This window comes from Oryzias latipes, chromosome 2, assembly GCF_053564925.1.
Source record: "Oryzias latipes strain Hd-rR chromosome 2, Olatipes_Hd-rR_3.1".
In the NCBI taxonomy this organism is placed as follows: Eukaryota; Metazoa; Chordata; class Actinopteri; order Beloniformes; family Adrianichthyidae; genus Oryzias; species Oryzias latipes.
This window is the reverse complement of record NC_136238.1, coordinates 13,895,504-13,911,056: the sequence shown is the minus strand read 5'-3', so window position 1 is coordinate 13,911,056 and position 15,553 is coordinate 13,895,504. Positions and strand designations below refer to the sequence as shown.

At 38.2% G+C, this 15,553-nt stretch overlaps 1 protein-coding gene, 1 long non-coding RNA gene and 2 other non-coding genes across 5 annotated transcripts; 3 read left to right on the top strand and 1 right to left on the bottom strand.

Moving 5' to 3' along the window:
- On the top strand, positions 1–9,111 carry nufip1 (nuclear FMR1 interacting protein 1). 2 transcript variants are annotated; one of them, XM_011484083.4, is made up of 10 exons: positions 1–332; positions 413–486; positions 4,891–4,992; positions 5,070–5,132; positions 5,211–5,287; positions 5,379–5,471; positions 6,249–6,418; positions 6,560–6,694; positions 8,214–8,458; positions 8,554–9,111. In XM_011484083.4, exons 1-10 carry the CDS (start codon positions 101–103, stop codon positions 8,947–8,949), a joined length of 1,587 nt encoding a protein of 528 aa, XP_011482385.1. In that variant the 5' UTR covers positions 1–100; the 3' UTR covers positions 8,950–9,111. The 2 variants fall into 2 exon arrangements, with proteins under 2 accessions (XP_011482385.1, XP_004066591.1); XM_004066543.5 differs by having other exon boundaries at positions 2–332; positions 4,888–4,992.
- A 467-nt stretch (positions 9,112–9,578) lies between these two features.
- LOC144984475 (uncharacterized) lies at positions 9,579–14,806 on the top strand. Its single transcript, XR_013648195.1, has 5 exons — positions 9,579–9,712; positions 11,391–11,542; positions 12,445–12,597; positions 14,375–14,454; positions 14,527–14,806. It is a non-coding gene; the product is annotated as an uncharacterized LOC144984475 (long non-coding RNA).
- Positions 11,974–12,045, bottom strand: trnad-guc (transfer RNA aspartic acid (anticodon GUC)). Its single transcript has one exon. It is a non-coding gene; the product is annotated as a tRNA-Asp (tRNA).
- trnam-cau (transfer RNA methionine (anticodon CAU)) lies at positions 12,760–12,832 on the top strand. The gene has a single exon. It is a non-coding gene; the product is annotated as a tRNA-Met (tRNA).
- Positions 14,807–15,553: the final 747 nt, after the last annotated feature.

The window sequence follows — 15,553 nt, the reverse complement described above, 5'->3', positions numbered from 1 at the left end:
CCTGTTTTAGCGGAAGTGACGCAAAACACGCACATGTGGGGACTGCGTGGAAGTTGGGGCTTCAACAAACTTGTTTTTGAAAAGTAATTAGTTAAACAACATGAGTGAAGAGGGCCGTTATCCCCCTCCGGACTTCAGCTGCCCCCCAGCGAGCTCCAGCCAGCATCTTCAACAGCCTCCCCGCTTCAGCGGCTTCCAACCGGGCATGTGGAACTGGACCGAGTCGCCATGCGAGCCCAGCCGTGGCAGTCCGGCATGGCAGCACCAAGAGCCAGCACGGGGCTTTGGCTTTCAACCAGGCTGGGGAAACCATGGACATACGCATCCTTACAGTGAGTTGAACTCACAGAAATTGTTTTCAAGTTCAAAACAATTTAGGCATCAAACTTACCCGGTTCTGGGGTTGTTTTAGGTCCAAACGTTGGATACGAATGGTATCAAGGTGGAAGAAACAACAGTGGACCTCACTACCAGCCCTGGAAAAAGGTAATGGGAGAAAAAAGCTAACTACATAAATGTGGAGCTTGGTTAAAATCTATGAAAACTTGTGATGGGACTTGAATAGCCTGAGTTTGTGAGTCCATTTTGTTATGCCACTGACGTCACTTCATTTAACAGTTACAGACTTGGTAGTATTTCACACTCACATGTGAGAAAAACAATCACAAATGCCTCATAATTTGCTTCACACAACCTTTTGATTGACTCCCACAAGTCTGCCCCCTGCAGGTAAAAGTATTCTACGGAGCCCGTGTCCTGACATTTAAAAGTTAAACTATATCTCGTTCCCACAGATTAATATCTTGTTTGCACAAAATACTATTCTGTTCCCGCAAGATAATATTGTGTTCCCTCGAAATACTATTTCGTTCCCTCGAAATGATTAACTCGTGGGGACGAAATAATTAATTTGTGCGAACGAAATAATTATTCACGTCATAAGTCATTCATATACATGGATATGCTCTCCGTTCGGCCGCAAAAGCCACTTTCAGCAGTAACTTCCGTGTCTCTGTGACCCACATTTGTTCAAGGAAGGAAAAAGAAAAACAAGAATGATCAATATTTTTGTCTCAATGATTATAAGAAAATTATCATAAGATTTATGAAACCTAGACTTGCTGCTTTGCCATACAATTCACCTGACAGAGCTCCGCTGCTGAGCTCTTTTGCTTGTCATGCCGGCATTCAGGCAGCTGGCTGGCCGGTAGACAGACAGCCAGCTGACATTGTAGTTTAGGGTCGAATAGGAATAATAATATTCAGGACTTGTCTTTTATTAACATACTCTTTAGCAGTCACTTTACATTCAAAGGCTAGTAGGCTACATGGCCGATCATTTATCCTGTTATTTACGTCATAGATTTACAGCAAATACCTTCACATTTCTGTCTGTGTGTGTCTCATTACATTGCATTGAAGACACTGAGGATGTTTAGAGATCAGATTTATTTATTTTAAAAAGCACAAAAGCAGCTGTAATCACGTCATGTCTGGGTTCATTCACATCCTGGTTCGCTCTCCGTCCATCTTGCTGCAAAAGCCGCTTTCTGCCGCTACTTCCGTGTCTCTGTGAGCATTCAATAGGAATAAAAATAAAAGCAAGAATGATCGATCTATTATTGTCTCGATGAAAATCAGAAGAATATCATAAGATTAGGCTGGCTGCTTAGCCTACCGGACTTAGCTTTTAGCTCTTAGCATTACAAACATGGCGGTGAGCGACATCCCGACAGGCATCACGCATACCCAAGATGCATTTCGAACAGCCACTTCAGTTGTAACACTTCAGTTACAGGGACACGGTGATTGGTCAAGGTGCACCTTGCGATATTGCTCTCATCCGGATGTGATGCTAGAAGCTACGAGCTAAGTAGTATGGCTTTTGTGCTTTTTAAAATGAATACATCTGATCTCTAAACATCCTCCGTGTCTTCAATGCAATGTAATGAGACACACACAGACAGAAGAAATGTGAAGGTATCTGCTGTAAATCTATGACGTAAAAAACAGGATAAATGATCGGCCAGATAGTTACCATGTAGCCTAATAGCCTTCGAATGTAAAGCGACTGCTAAAGAGCATGTTAATAAAAGACAAGTGCAGAATATTATTATACCTATATTCTACCCTAGACTACAATATCAGCTAGCTGTCTGTCTACCGGCCAGCTAGCTGCCCGAATGCCGGCATGACAAGCAAAAGAGCTCCGCAGCGGAGCTATGTCCAGTGAATCGTATGGCAAAGCAGCAAGTCTAGGTATCATAAATCTTATGATAATTTTCTTATATTCAATGAGACAATAATAAATTGATCATTATTGTTTTTCTTTTTTCTTTTTTGAACAAATGTGAGTCACAGAGACACAGAAGTTACAGCAGAAAGCAGCTTTTGCGGCCGAACGGAGAGCATATCCGTGTTTATGAATGACTTATGACGTGAATAATTATCGCGTTCGCACAAATTAATTATTTCATTCCCACGAGTTAATCATTTCGAGGGAACGCAATATTATCGTGTTGGGAACGGAATAGTATTTAGTGCGAACAAGATATTTATTTGTGGGAACGAGATATATTTTAATTTTTTAATGTCAGGACACGGGCTCCGTAGAATACTTTTACACTCAGGGAAAGTTTGCGAAGTTTACCACGAAAATGTCAATTAATAATATAAGGAGCACCTAATTATCTTAAAAGGAAAAGTACCATACCGAAACCATTTTTAAATGTATGACAGCAAATGCATTACTCAGATAAGACTTTATTTATCCCACAGTGGGGAAATTCTTTTGTCTGGATGGTTCACTGGAATAACAAAGTGCAAAAATGTTTAATTGGACTAATCCAAGCATTTATGAAAAATACACTTCATGTCTAATTCCAATGGTCGGTGCTGCAGTGGCGTATCTCTGTGTAAAGGAGTTTGGGTGTCAAACTGAGCTTAAGAGGGCAAGAGGTGCATAGTAGCTTAGTGCACAAAACAGTTGCATCGTCGGATATAGTAAACAGCATAAAAATAAAAACATTTTGAACAGATGCAGCTCATAAACCATAGCAAATGTCCCAAAAGTTGTGATCATTCTAAAGTTCAAGGCCTTAAAAGGATGAGGTTTGATCGATGTCTCGATTTCAAAATTTTTAAAAGGAGTTAGGTTTCGAAAGCAGGGTAGTTGAATTCCATTGCCTTCATTTTAAAGTAACGAAATAGGAACGTATGCACCTCCCCCCACACACACACACCCTCGAGCAATATTGGAGCTATTCAGCCGTACAGTTTTGAGCCAGATGACAGCCTGAGCGAAAAAAAATGATGAAGACGTAGATGGAAGTAGTCGTCTACAAGTAGATGCATCAGAATGGAGCGGGGCAGGGTACTTAGGCCCACCCAGCTTATTTCCACGCTTTTTTTTTAACTGCAATTTTTCATCTGCTCCTGATTCTCAACGATTTAAATACAGAAATACTGAGAAATGCAATTTTAACCTTAATTTTCCTTATCTGTGATCTGCATCATAAAAAAATCCACTAAAACATTTCCGAAAAAAAACATTTTCATCGGAGTGGGTCTGAACAATGTGGTAGTTGGTCATTTATAGGGCTGCACGATATGAGGAAAACTCGCGATGTGCGATATTAGTTATCAATATTGCGATGATGATACAACTTGAAATAAATGAACAAACGGCAAAAACTCTTTTCACTGCAAAAGTTTAATTTAAATAAGAGTCAAAAGACCATAAATTATTCTCCAAATGACCCTCTTCTAATTAGGAGGGCAACAGCTAACATACAAAGAATAGAATAGAATAGAATGCCTTTATTGTCACTATACACATGAAGAATTCGCATCAAACGCGCATACAGTGAAATTAAAGCCGCTCACTATTCAGTGCAAACATGCATGAGAAAAGTAATCTCACAAAATAATATAATAATAAAATAAAATAATTTCACAAAATGAAGAGCACAATTTACAAAAGTACAAAATGTACAATAGAAATTTCTGCAGAGAGGTAGTTAAAACAAAAACAAAACAAAAAACCAGCAATGCCAATGATGGCAGAGATATATTGCACTTAATATATTGCACATGATGAGATTATATTGCACATGATGAGATTATATTGCACATAATGAGATGGTGTTGACATGATGAGATGCTCATAGTGAGAGAGAGAGACATGGGGGTGGAGCTGTCAGCGTCAGTGCATGTGTGAGTTCAGGATGGTTATGGCTTTGGGGATAAAACTGTTTTTAAGTCGGTTTGTCCTCGATCTGATGCTCCTGTAGCTTTCCTGAGGGCAACAGGTCAAACAGTCCAGAGCCAGGGTGGGAAATGTCTTTTATGATCTTCCCAGCTCTGAGTAGATGTCTGACAGGGAGGGGAGAGGGGAGCCGATGATCCTGAGCTGCTTTGACTACCCTCTGCAGTCTCTCCCTGTCTGCCATGGTGCAGCTGCCGTACCACGTTGTAAAGCTCCATCCGATTGGTCAAATGCATAAAGGCATTTATTCAAGTCATAAAATAGTTCAAGTTTCCATAAGATTGTTTTAGCACATTTAAGGTTTAACATGCGCCGACTTTCTGCTATATGGATATTGCACAGCTTGAAATCGCGATAACGATACATTTGCGATTAATTGTGCAGGCCTAATCATGTATGTTGCTAAAAGTATGCCCCTTTTCATTTTTATGGAGCAATAATATATCTAATGAGCTGAACATTTTAATAGCTGGGTGGCTAACTTTGACTAAATTGTGTTGAAAAGATGATAAACGTAAGGATTACTAATTTTATTAAGGATAACTTCTTAACTTGTGATTTTACTGATATAAACATGTAGATTTTTTTTTTTAAATATATAATTTTTTTTAACCCCAAAGCAGAAGAACAAGAAGGAGCCAGAGTATTCTCATTTCTGTGACACCTGTGACCGGGGCTTCAAAAACCAGCAGAAATATAATGAACACATTTCTCAGCACGTCAAGGTATCTTGTTTTCTTTTTTCTTTTTCTTTTTTAGTCATCCTATTTTCCTGACAGTTTACTTTGAATGTTGTTGTTAGTGTTCGGTGCCTGACTGCAGCTTCATGGCTCATGAGAAATTAGTCGCCATACACTGGAGACACGTGAGTAAAAGTGTTCAACTGGTACCTGGAACTTGTTAGCATCTCTTTTAACCTGCTTATGCTGCGTTGTGAACGTAGAACCATGCGCCAGGAGCGCGAAGAATCAAGCTGGACACTGAAGAAGAGATCTCCAAGTGGAGAGAAGAGAGGCGCAAGTTCGTTTTTGTTGGACTTCTTAAACGTTGGTTATCTGTTGCTGAAGTTTTGATGTTGCTGCTGGAACTCAACTTGTGTTTGTGTATGCAGAAACTATCCAACGCTGGAAAATGTTGTAAAAAAGAGGAAAATCGTGGAACTGCGACAGGAAACGGGAGGTGTTCTTGAGACGGCTCAGTTCGGGTAAACGTGCGACTGTGATGAAAACATGGATCCACAGATGCAGCGCAATGCCTGCATCACAATAACAGAGGCAACAATTCTATTATATCTCATTTCTTTTAAAAGAGATAAAAACAATATTTATTTAAAACAGGAAAAGTTCATTTTGGAATTTTGCATTTTTTTTTTACTGAATCTTGTGAAAACACTTCCTTCTGCAGATGAAAATTACAGAATTAACTAGCTGCAGTATTCGGGCTGCTTTATTCATACTTTCCGTGTTTAATTGTATTGCTTTACAGTAAAAAAAAAAGTGCATGTAAATGTCGTTGATGTTTAACTAAAAACCTTTGTTTTTAGACAAATTTTTGAAATGTTAGCTGTTTTTTTGTTCTTTTATTTTACTGTTTTTAATTTTTAGGTGTAAATATTGCCACATTAGCTTTTTTTTCCCTTTTAAAAATTTCCTTTTTTCCCGTCAACATAGTTTTAAAAACTACATAAGACACTGATTTCATGGTGTTCGGGACAGGTAGAAGATGGTGTCTCTAACTGAATGTCACCAAGGGAGTTCCTCAGGGGTTGTATTTAGAGCTACTTTTTTTTTAACTATAAAAAAAAGACTTATTTGTATCACATATAGCTTCTTAAACGTCTTTAAAAAAATCGATGTACCTTGTATCTATCAACCCTCGAGGGTTTGTATGGCAATTAAGTGTCACTTTTGATATGTTATAGAAGTAGGTCTAGTTTATTCGTTTGTAATTCTGGATATATTTTTTTTGCTTGTTTTTTTAGACGCATGAGAGGGAGAGGACGTGGGTGGAGGGGCAGGGGATTCAGAGGACGACATCAACCAGGTCCACATCCACATCCAGCAAACCAGAAGAGTCCAGAGAACCCCAAACCCCTCAACCAGGTATCACAGGAGGGGGATCCATTAGGAGTTCTTGCCAGTGGCGACCACGGTAGGTAGACCAGAAACTGTGTTGTTTTTTTCCATACAAGTTGTCATGAAGTTGTACTCGATCATCAAAGTTGGTGTTGAAATGAAAACTAGGATAGTTGAGATCAAGACTTTCACTGATGTGCTTGTCGTGCGCTTCCAGATTCTGACCGGGAGGACAAAGACATGAAGGCTAAAGCCCTGTTTGTGGCCCCAAAACAGATGAGCTCAGCTCTTGGCTCCCTGATGTCCAGCTATGGCTCCATGAGTGAGAGTGAAAGTGGTGATGAACCAGAGGGTAAGGTGACGTTCACCATGACGACTACACACCAGTTGTATTTAGCAAGACTTCCTGTCTATTACACTTTAAATGTGGAACTTTTCAGATCTTAAAGGGACTATATCATGCTTTTCTTAAGCCTTTCGAAGTACATTATTTTCACAACCATATGGCGCACTGGGTTATAGGGTGCAGTTTCGGTTATGGGTGCTTTTTCAGTATTTTACATGCATGCTAGTGTGTGTTTTAAAAAAAGCAGTGGGAGCAAAACTGAGTTGGTTGTGATTGATTGATTTTTATTTTTTTCAGCATCCAAAAATCCACCAAAGTTCTCATCTTCTTCCTCTTGAAAATCACCAGTTTCTGTCCATTAGCATGGCAGCCAAGCACAACAGTAAAAGCCAACCTTTCGTGCACGTTGGGTGTATCGCTACAGGGCTTGTCCCCTTCTTCTAGACACCGGGATGTCAATAGTGAGCGGCACCTTGTCCATGTTGGGGATGTGGCTGGGCTGGATGTGTTTTTCGGCAATCTTTTCACTGGAGTAGGAGCTGAAGATGTACAGCTTTTCATTGTAATCCGTTGGAAGTTGCTGCTGGGTGGGCCACCGTGGTTTTTGCCCGGATGGAATGATGATGGCGTTTCATAAAACGAAAGCACCTAAACAGAATTTTCATTTCCTCTGCAAGCGTTTCTGCCTTTAGTCGAATGGTGACTGTAGAGACGCTTCTCCCAGCTGTTCTCTGACCGTTAATCCATCACTCGAGTCGGTCTCCCAACTCGGGCCACCTCGCCTTTTTTCCGTGGAAACTCAGCTGCGTCTTCTTGACTGTCGGAGTTTGTTTTCCAGCTTCCTTCACTTGCGAAACCGTGGATTAGTTAATCTTTAATTCTCTGGCAGCTGCTCTACTCTCATGTTGCTCCCCGTAGCTGAGGGCTTGCAGTTTTAACTGCGTTTCATAGGCGTGTCTCTTTGCAGGCAGCATTTTCAGGGTTACCAAAACGACATTGTTCTTCGTAATTCACATAACTGCACTTTTGTACTATTAGGGGGTGTGTCTTCTTTCACGTCCACACTTCCCTCCTTACCGTCCTCATGCAGTCCTCTCATACAGATGCCACGCAACAACACATTAGGCGCACCCCGACCGCACCATAGAGCGCTCGAGAGATTTTGGAGAAAATGCAAGACTTTTACGTGCGCCTTATGGCTGTGAAAATATGGTAAACTTTAACCATATAATAATGTAAAGAAAGCTTTTTTTTAAAATGAAATAAGAGTTATTTTTTCCGATACTAAGACGACGCCTCTCGTGTGGGTGCCGCCCATTTCGTGACGTCAGCCTAGAGTCATCTTCGTCAGCGTTTCTGCGTTTCGCCCACAAAAACAAAACAACATCTGAACTTTTGCTAAGATGGATGTGTATGTTGTGCATAGAAAAGGAAAATTTTTATGATTTTGGCTTTTTTGATCGATAAGGAACTGTGGTGACTAAACACGGTTACCTTAGAAATGAATGTGTTGCCTGTGTTGCAGTTTCACCGATTCAGAGGGCTAAAGAGCTCGTCCAAGAAAACCAGACCATATTAAATGGGGCAAATTCTGGGGGCAGCGGGTCATCCAGATGTGTGGAACCCATGACGGAGACCACCCATGCTGAGTGTGGCCTCAACATGCAGAGCAGAAGAAGTGATAGAGGAGCCAGAAGAGGAAGAGGAAGAGGAAGGGGTAGAGGACATTGTGAGCCTCCACAAATACGTCAACCTACATTACTAGAAATGGTAGGGCACCATTTATTTTACCTTTTTCCTTGTGCCAGCATAATTTTCAGCAGTTTTTGATCAACTTTTTTATCTCCCCCTTTTGGGTTTTTAAGCTGCTGGCCCCTGATATCCGCCACGAAAGGAACGTCCTCCTTCAGTGTGTGCGCTTTGTTGTCCGCAACAACTTCTTTGGGCTGGATCAGACGGCAGTAAAAGCCCCCCTGGCTGCAAGGCACCATCAGCGCGTTGAGGAAACGCCAAGTAAAGTGAGCAGCGAGTCAGCCGTTCCTGCTGGTGAGGATGGACTCTCCACAGAGGGAGCTGAGGCTGATCCACTAGCTGTGAACAATTTAAAAGAAGATAAAGATGTTGACCACATGGACTCTGCGATTTGTGATGTTTCTGCTGAAGAACCTGCATCAAAAGTCAAAAAAGCAGAAGAAAAAATCACACCCACTTATAATGACTATGCTGTTGAGATTTGGGAGTTTAATGGGTCTTCTGTATGAAATAAACTTATAATTTACAATGTCTTTTATGTTCTAAATCAAACAGAACAAAAATGTCATTTTTCTATTATTATTTTTTGACCTTTACTATAAAATGGTCTGTTTTTCCTTTGTGAAATAAATGATTAATCCTTGTTATTTTTCAGTCTGACCCTCCAAAAAGTCTGTGAACACCTGATGTTTTTTTTGCAACACGCTTTCTGAAATACTTAAACATATTCTTCCTGATCTTTCTGTTGCAAACATCTTTTTTCAATACAAGGTAAACACCAGGATGTACTTACCAAATTTAATTAATATTTTAGCAAAATTTATATTTATAAATGTAACTATACTTATGCTTTTCCACTTTTTATACCAGTATTCCTGTGTGAAATAAAAAATATATGCTTAAAAAAATAAAGAATTTAAAGACTTCAAATATAAAACGTAAAACCAATTTAAAAGATTTGTATCTCAATATTGAGTAATTCTTTTATTTTTTGTTACCCACATGTTTTTTTTAGTTTTGTGTTCTGTAATATTGTTAGTTCATTTACTGAGTTTTTAGGCCCCTCAGTTTAACTTTAAAAAACAACTTTTCTTAGAAGCTGTGCAAAACTCAGCTTTGTTAATAAAGTTTTTTTTATAAAAGATACTTTCTCTGATCTGCCGCCGTTAGCGCAGTTCAAGTACGAGAGGCTGATAAATGTAGGAGCCACGAGACTGCGCTGGCAATTCAGAGGTTTTGAACAAAGTCAATTTTGAGGAGTCCACTTTAAAGGTAATGTATTGTGGTACGTTTTCAATTGTTTATATTGAACCACCAATAACGAAAAACAATTGTAAAAAGAGTGTAGTTCAAACTGCCTGTTTTCTGGTTAGCTAACATGGCGGCAAAAAGTAACTTCTCGTTAGCATGCTAACGAGCGTTTAACCGTGCACGATGTTAGCATAACAAAACGTATTTTTTAATAATTAACTAATTAAGTCATGAAGAGCCGGTGTTTAAGGTAGCATAATTGACGTGTTTATATAAAAGACATTTTAAAGTGATTTTTCGTTTGTGAAGAGCCCACATATTTAGCCACATTGGATTGGGTTAATTGTCCATCAAGCTAACTGCACAATTAAGGAAACTTCAAAAAAAAAAAAAAATTTAAACTTTAAACCTTTGAATGTGTCATTCTTACAACAGCTATGTCTATATTTTATTTCGTTACAATTTGGAAGAGTTTGACACAATACCTAAAATTAATTAGCATAAAAGTCTTTTTAGCAAAACTTAGTGCTGTGGGTAAATTTATTTCTTCCTATAGATAATAAATATTTACAGTTAATGATTTTTGTTGAAAATATGATTGAAAAATAGAAGTTTCAATTTAACTATAAACGTTGACTTGATGTAGTTTCTTTCCCTTTTTATTTGTTTTGACAAGATGCATTTTGCTTGTTTTTCCCTTTTATTTATAATTTATGAATTTAAATTGATTTATTGCAACTTTGTCCTTGTAATATGAACACAATTTAGATAAGAACCCTTTGACAACAAGGAGGTATTTATTGAAAGTTATGTCAATGTGATTGCAACTTCAATGTAAAAAACAAGGGAAACCTGTTATAAAACACAATGTCTCAATTCCAAATGAAAATAAAATGGCAGAAAAAGTACAGTGTCAAAGTGGTGCAATAATAAACATTTAAAGAAAGACTTCACTTGCCCTTTTATTTTTGTTTTACATACAGATTTGGGAAAATATTTAAAAATACTGGAGTATTTTTTAAAAACATGTATGCAAAATAGATTGCTTTATTGAAGTAATTTTGATCGTGCAAGAACTTAGGATTTTGTAATTGTTTTTCTAATTGTTTGCTGTAATTAAATCAAGCCTAAATGCTTTGTAAATAAGAACAGTTTCTTTCTTTCTGCAATGAGACTCATGAACACTTTTTAATTCCTCCCCCATTAAACTTTTCACTTATGTCCAGTCACCAGTCCACTACCTGCTCCTTGATCATCCTCTGTTTGCACTATTTATTTCTATTTATTGTTCTGACCATTGTCATTTTTTAATTAACCTACTGTTCATTTTTTTTCTAAATTTAAGTGTTTTATGTCGCACATTTGCACCGCAGCAAATTCCTATTCTTAAACTGCTATGTTCACTGAAAATGGCAATAAATACTCATTGAATCCTTGTATCCTTAAATGTATGCATCAATCTTTAAAGGGGTTCTTTTTTTTTCTTTCTGCAAGCTAAGCAGCTAGTGCCACCAAGTGGCCATAACTGATATTGCACACTGACAAACCCAGGAAGATTTCAGCAGTTTTTAAAAGTCCTGTATGCTTCAAGCTTTGTAATACCTGCTAAAAATAAGTTAAATTAGCTTAAGCAAATTTAAATGAAAAAAAAAGTCATATTTAAAAGTATTTTTAGTAAAATATTTATTCTTCTTCATAGGGGGACTTCTCGGGCTTGCCTGTGGTTTCGGTCTGTCTAGTTTGTGCTCTCCTGTGAGAAGACATCAGACACCAACTGAAGAAATTGGTTTTGGGAACAGCAGACCATGTGTTGGTGAACTACTGCAGAAAAAGGTTGCTGGTATTGAGTTGGTGAGTGACTCTTGATGAGAAGTTTGGGGACAAAAAAAAACCACTTTTGAGTTTGATTGTTATGTTCGTTCAGGGACCTTTAAAGTAGCACAGACGCCGCCCTGCTGGAAAAGATGAAGTGCAGAACAGCCAAACATGGCTTCTCTGAGATCCTGGTCTATGTGTGCTAAGGCTGACTCGGCTTAGATGACAGAACCTTAATAATCTAACCCTAACTTACTACAAAAAGCGTATTTCATCTTTTTTGCATATGTGTATCATATGCATTTCGATTTTTAAACTTCTTTTTTTTTTCCTGTTGTCAAAAAAATCTGAAGTTTTTGCTTTGTACACATGCCTAATGTAGTGAATGTATTGTGTATTACTTTATAATAGCAAAAAACCCTTACAATTGTTGATCAACAAATAAAGAGAGGAGGAAAAGGTGGAAACTCCCCGTCGGGGAATCGAACCCCGGTCTCCCGCGTGACAGGCGGGGATACTTACCACTATACTAACGAGGAGCTGCTACATGTTTGCACTCTTTTCCACCCCCTTTATCACTACGTAAATGTCTTTGCTTACTGTGGTCCATTTGTTTGGTTGAAGGATCGGACATGGTCTCACACACACCAATTGACCTTAAACGATTAATGGACTGAGTGGACCCCCCTCCCCCAATCCATTCCAAATAGGAAGTACCCTTTGGCTGTTGTTTGCAATGTTTTCGGCATAAATATCACTTCATATATTGCAACCAATTTACAATTTCAGTTTGTGTGGAAAAAATATGCATCTTTTAGCACATTTTAGCACATGGTCAGGACTATTCAGCCTGAGAAACTTTTTAGAGTTGAGGGATTTTTCCTTCACTTCCACATGCCAATCGACCTAAATAGCACTCCTTTGTTTTTAACCTGAAGGTACTGAGACTCACTGGGTCCACATCCTTTGCCGCAGTCTTTGTGATCCTGAGGAGGAAGAAGGCATATTGTATAAGATATCGAGGAAATGTGCAGCTGAAGCATCACAATACGTGTTTGGATCCCCACCAGAGGAACATCTTGGAGGTGAAGGTTAGCATTCCCAAGCCTGTATGTAAATAAAAGAAAAAGAGCTGCAAAATGGTATGTGTAGGTCTGGTAATCAGACCTACATATGTCAAAATAATGTAAATATTTAATAGCTTCAGATTGAGTAGGGGTAAATACGTGGTTGGGACGGCAGAGTTTCTCAGTGCCTCGTTGGCGCAGTAGGCAGCGCGTCAGTCTCATAATCTGAAGGTCGTGAGTTCGAGCCTCACACGGGGCATAGCTTTTACTTTTTCCCATTTGTCAGTTTTGATTTTATTTTGAGTAATTATATTTGTTAGAAAAATTCAGCTGTTGGATTAATTAAATTTCCCTAGAGTACATTTGAACAATGTCAGAGAATAAGCAGGAAATTAGCTAAAAGTTTAAAAACACGGGCTAATTACAACAACAGCAGATCTGGGATTACTGGAGCACATTGATTTCACATTTAAGAATGTAGGTCAACCCTTAATAATAAGCAAGCTAAATATTGAAGTGAAAAAAGAAAACAAAAATAGAGTCACGGTCTCATAATCTGAAGGTCGTGAGTTCGAGTCTCACACAGGGCATAGCCTGTTTTTTCATTTGACAGGTTTTTTTTAAGGTAATTATATTTGTTGCAAAAGTTTAGCTGTTGGATTAATGAGATGTCCCTTTGATTAAATTTTAAGTGTCAAAGGATAAAGGTGAAATTTTCTTAAGTTAAAAAATAAAGGCTAATTACAACAGCAGATCTGGGATTACTGGAGTCAATTAATTTTACAAAAAACAATGTTTATTAACGCTTAATGATTAACAAGCTTATTATTGTAGTGAAAAAAAGAAAACAAAATTTACGGCAAGGTTTCAGTCTAATAATCTTGAAGGTCGTGAGTTCAAGTCCCACACAGCACATTGGTTTTACTTATAAAGTTTTTATTTCCCACTTTTAGGAACCAAATTTTCCAGACTATGAGTCGCAACAGCAACTTCAAAAAGCATAACAAAGAAGAAAAATATAAGGATTCGCACTTTTGGGAGAAAAGTTTGATTCTTCTGAACAAATCCTCTAAGACTGACATGATGCTGCACTCACACCATGGCATTGAACACGATTCACGCATCAAATTTGTGTCCACTGTCTTAAAATTACACTTTAAAACCTTAATTCTATGTTGTAAAAATGGTTCATTGAACATTTTGGGGTTTCTACAGCAAAATTGTTGACAGATTTTCCTTTTTTTTGAATGATTTTATGTGTAGCGTGTAAATTCAACATTGAAAAATGACAAAATAAAGTTATGTCACATTGGTGAGGTCGAAGTGGTTAAAATGATACCAGGCAAGGGAGCAAGTAGTCTATCAAATTGAAAGTAAAGAGGTAAATTTTAAAGTAGACAAAAATTGATATTCAGCCCTTTGGTTCCAAAGGGTTAAGATCTAATTGGGAAAAAGTTCAAAATACAGGCTAAAAATGATTTTTTATATAAAAAGAACATCACTGTCTTACACTGAGTTTAGTCCTCATTTTCATGAAAATATTCTTCATTTTATCTAATTGGATTTGTTCTATATCTAGAACAATAATTAATTAATAATTAATATTAACAATAATAATGACAGCCCAATAATTATAGCGATAAAATTTGAAATAAATTAGCAAAATCAAGTTTCTGCACTGCTAAGCAGCCTTTGGATGTTCAATAGAATGCTTAAGGGAAAGAAAATAAAGAGAACACCTAATCAGATCGATGTTACTCCAAGTCATTCCCACTTCTGTGTACTTAATTTGTCTAATTAGGAAGCAACACTGACTGACGATCAATATCACAAGTTTTTGTGCAGTTGGAATAGACAACAGGTCCACAACCCACACAAGTGGTAAGTAGTGCAGCTCATCCAGGAAGGCATATCAATGCGAGCTGTGGCAAGAAGGTTTGCTGTGTCTGTCAGGTTAGCATGGAGGCGCTACCAGGAGGCAGGCCGGTACATCAGGAGATGTGGAGGAGGCCGTAGGAGGGCAACAACCCTGCATCAGGACTTCTACTTCCTCCTTTGTGCAACCTCCTTTCTGCTAGACGAAGGTATTGATGAAATGGACCAGCTCAACCTGAATGGATGGACTGAGAAATCACGTCTCAGTCCATCCACCAACGCCAGGTTGCACCACAGACTGTCCAGGAGTTTTTGAGTATGACCTCCAATGGCCAATAAATGTAATTTCCATTAATAATTTCTGTGTGGTTGTGTTGTCAGAATTTGCAACTAAGTAAAGAATAAAGCTTTAATAAAAGTTTCATTTGTTCAGGTATAGGATGTTTTTGTACTGACATGTCTGCAAAATGTCAGTTTACAGATATAAGTAACAATTATACATATGTTGCATGTTTGTTTTTAATTTTTTTAATTTTACTGTAAACATTTATGGCCCTGACCTGGGGTCAGATGGGTCGACAATGACAACAATGCAACACTAGAACATTTCCCGCAGCTGTTATCCAACAACCAACACAAGAACTGAAGACAAAAACAACACTGACCATGCCAAAAGGAAGACGGGCCGTAAAAGGTCCTTCCTCCTTTTCATGGTGGCCAAAGGGAAAAGTTATAGGAACAGATTGTAAGAACGTGTGTGTACATATGGGAAAACACTCAAATGTGTTTGAACAGCATTAATCCCATTTAGTAAAATAAGATATATTTAAATGAAGTTTTTCTTTGACAGAGTTGGTCCTTCTAAAGGCTCCATCAAAGGATGTCATTTACATACCATTGTAACCTGACCTTGATGTATTCGACATTACAAACGTGAAATGTTGAAGAGAGAACCGATGGGTACTGCTGTAAATGCACAATGAAACCGTTTAGAATGTGTTGGTTTTTTCTCATGATCAACCCGCACGGATTAATTTCACATGTTACTGCTACCTTAACGCATATGGAAGCATTTCTGTCGCATAGATAAAAATAACAGTCGATG

Bases quoted from the DNA above. Each gene is read 5' to 3' on its own strand.
- nufip1 (XM_004066543.5), top strand. From the start codon at position 101: ATGAGTGAAGAGGGCCGTTATCCCCCTCCGGACTTCAGCTGCCCCCCA. The intron at 4,993-5,069 runs GTATCTTGTTTT...TGTTGTTGTTAG, and splicing joins ACATTTCTCAGCACGTCAAG to TGTTCGGTGCCTGACTGCAG. The intron at 6,695-8,213 runs GTAAGGTGACGT...CCTGTGTTGCAG, and splicing joins AAGTGGTGATGAACCAGAGG to TTTCACCGATTCAGAGGGCT.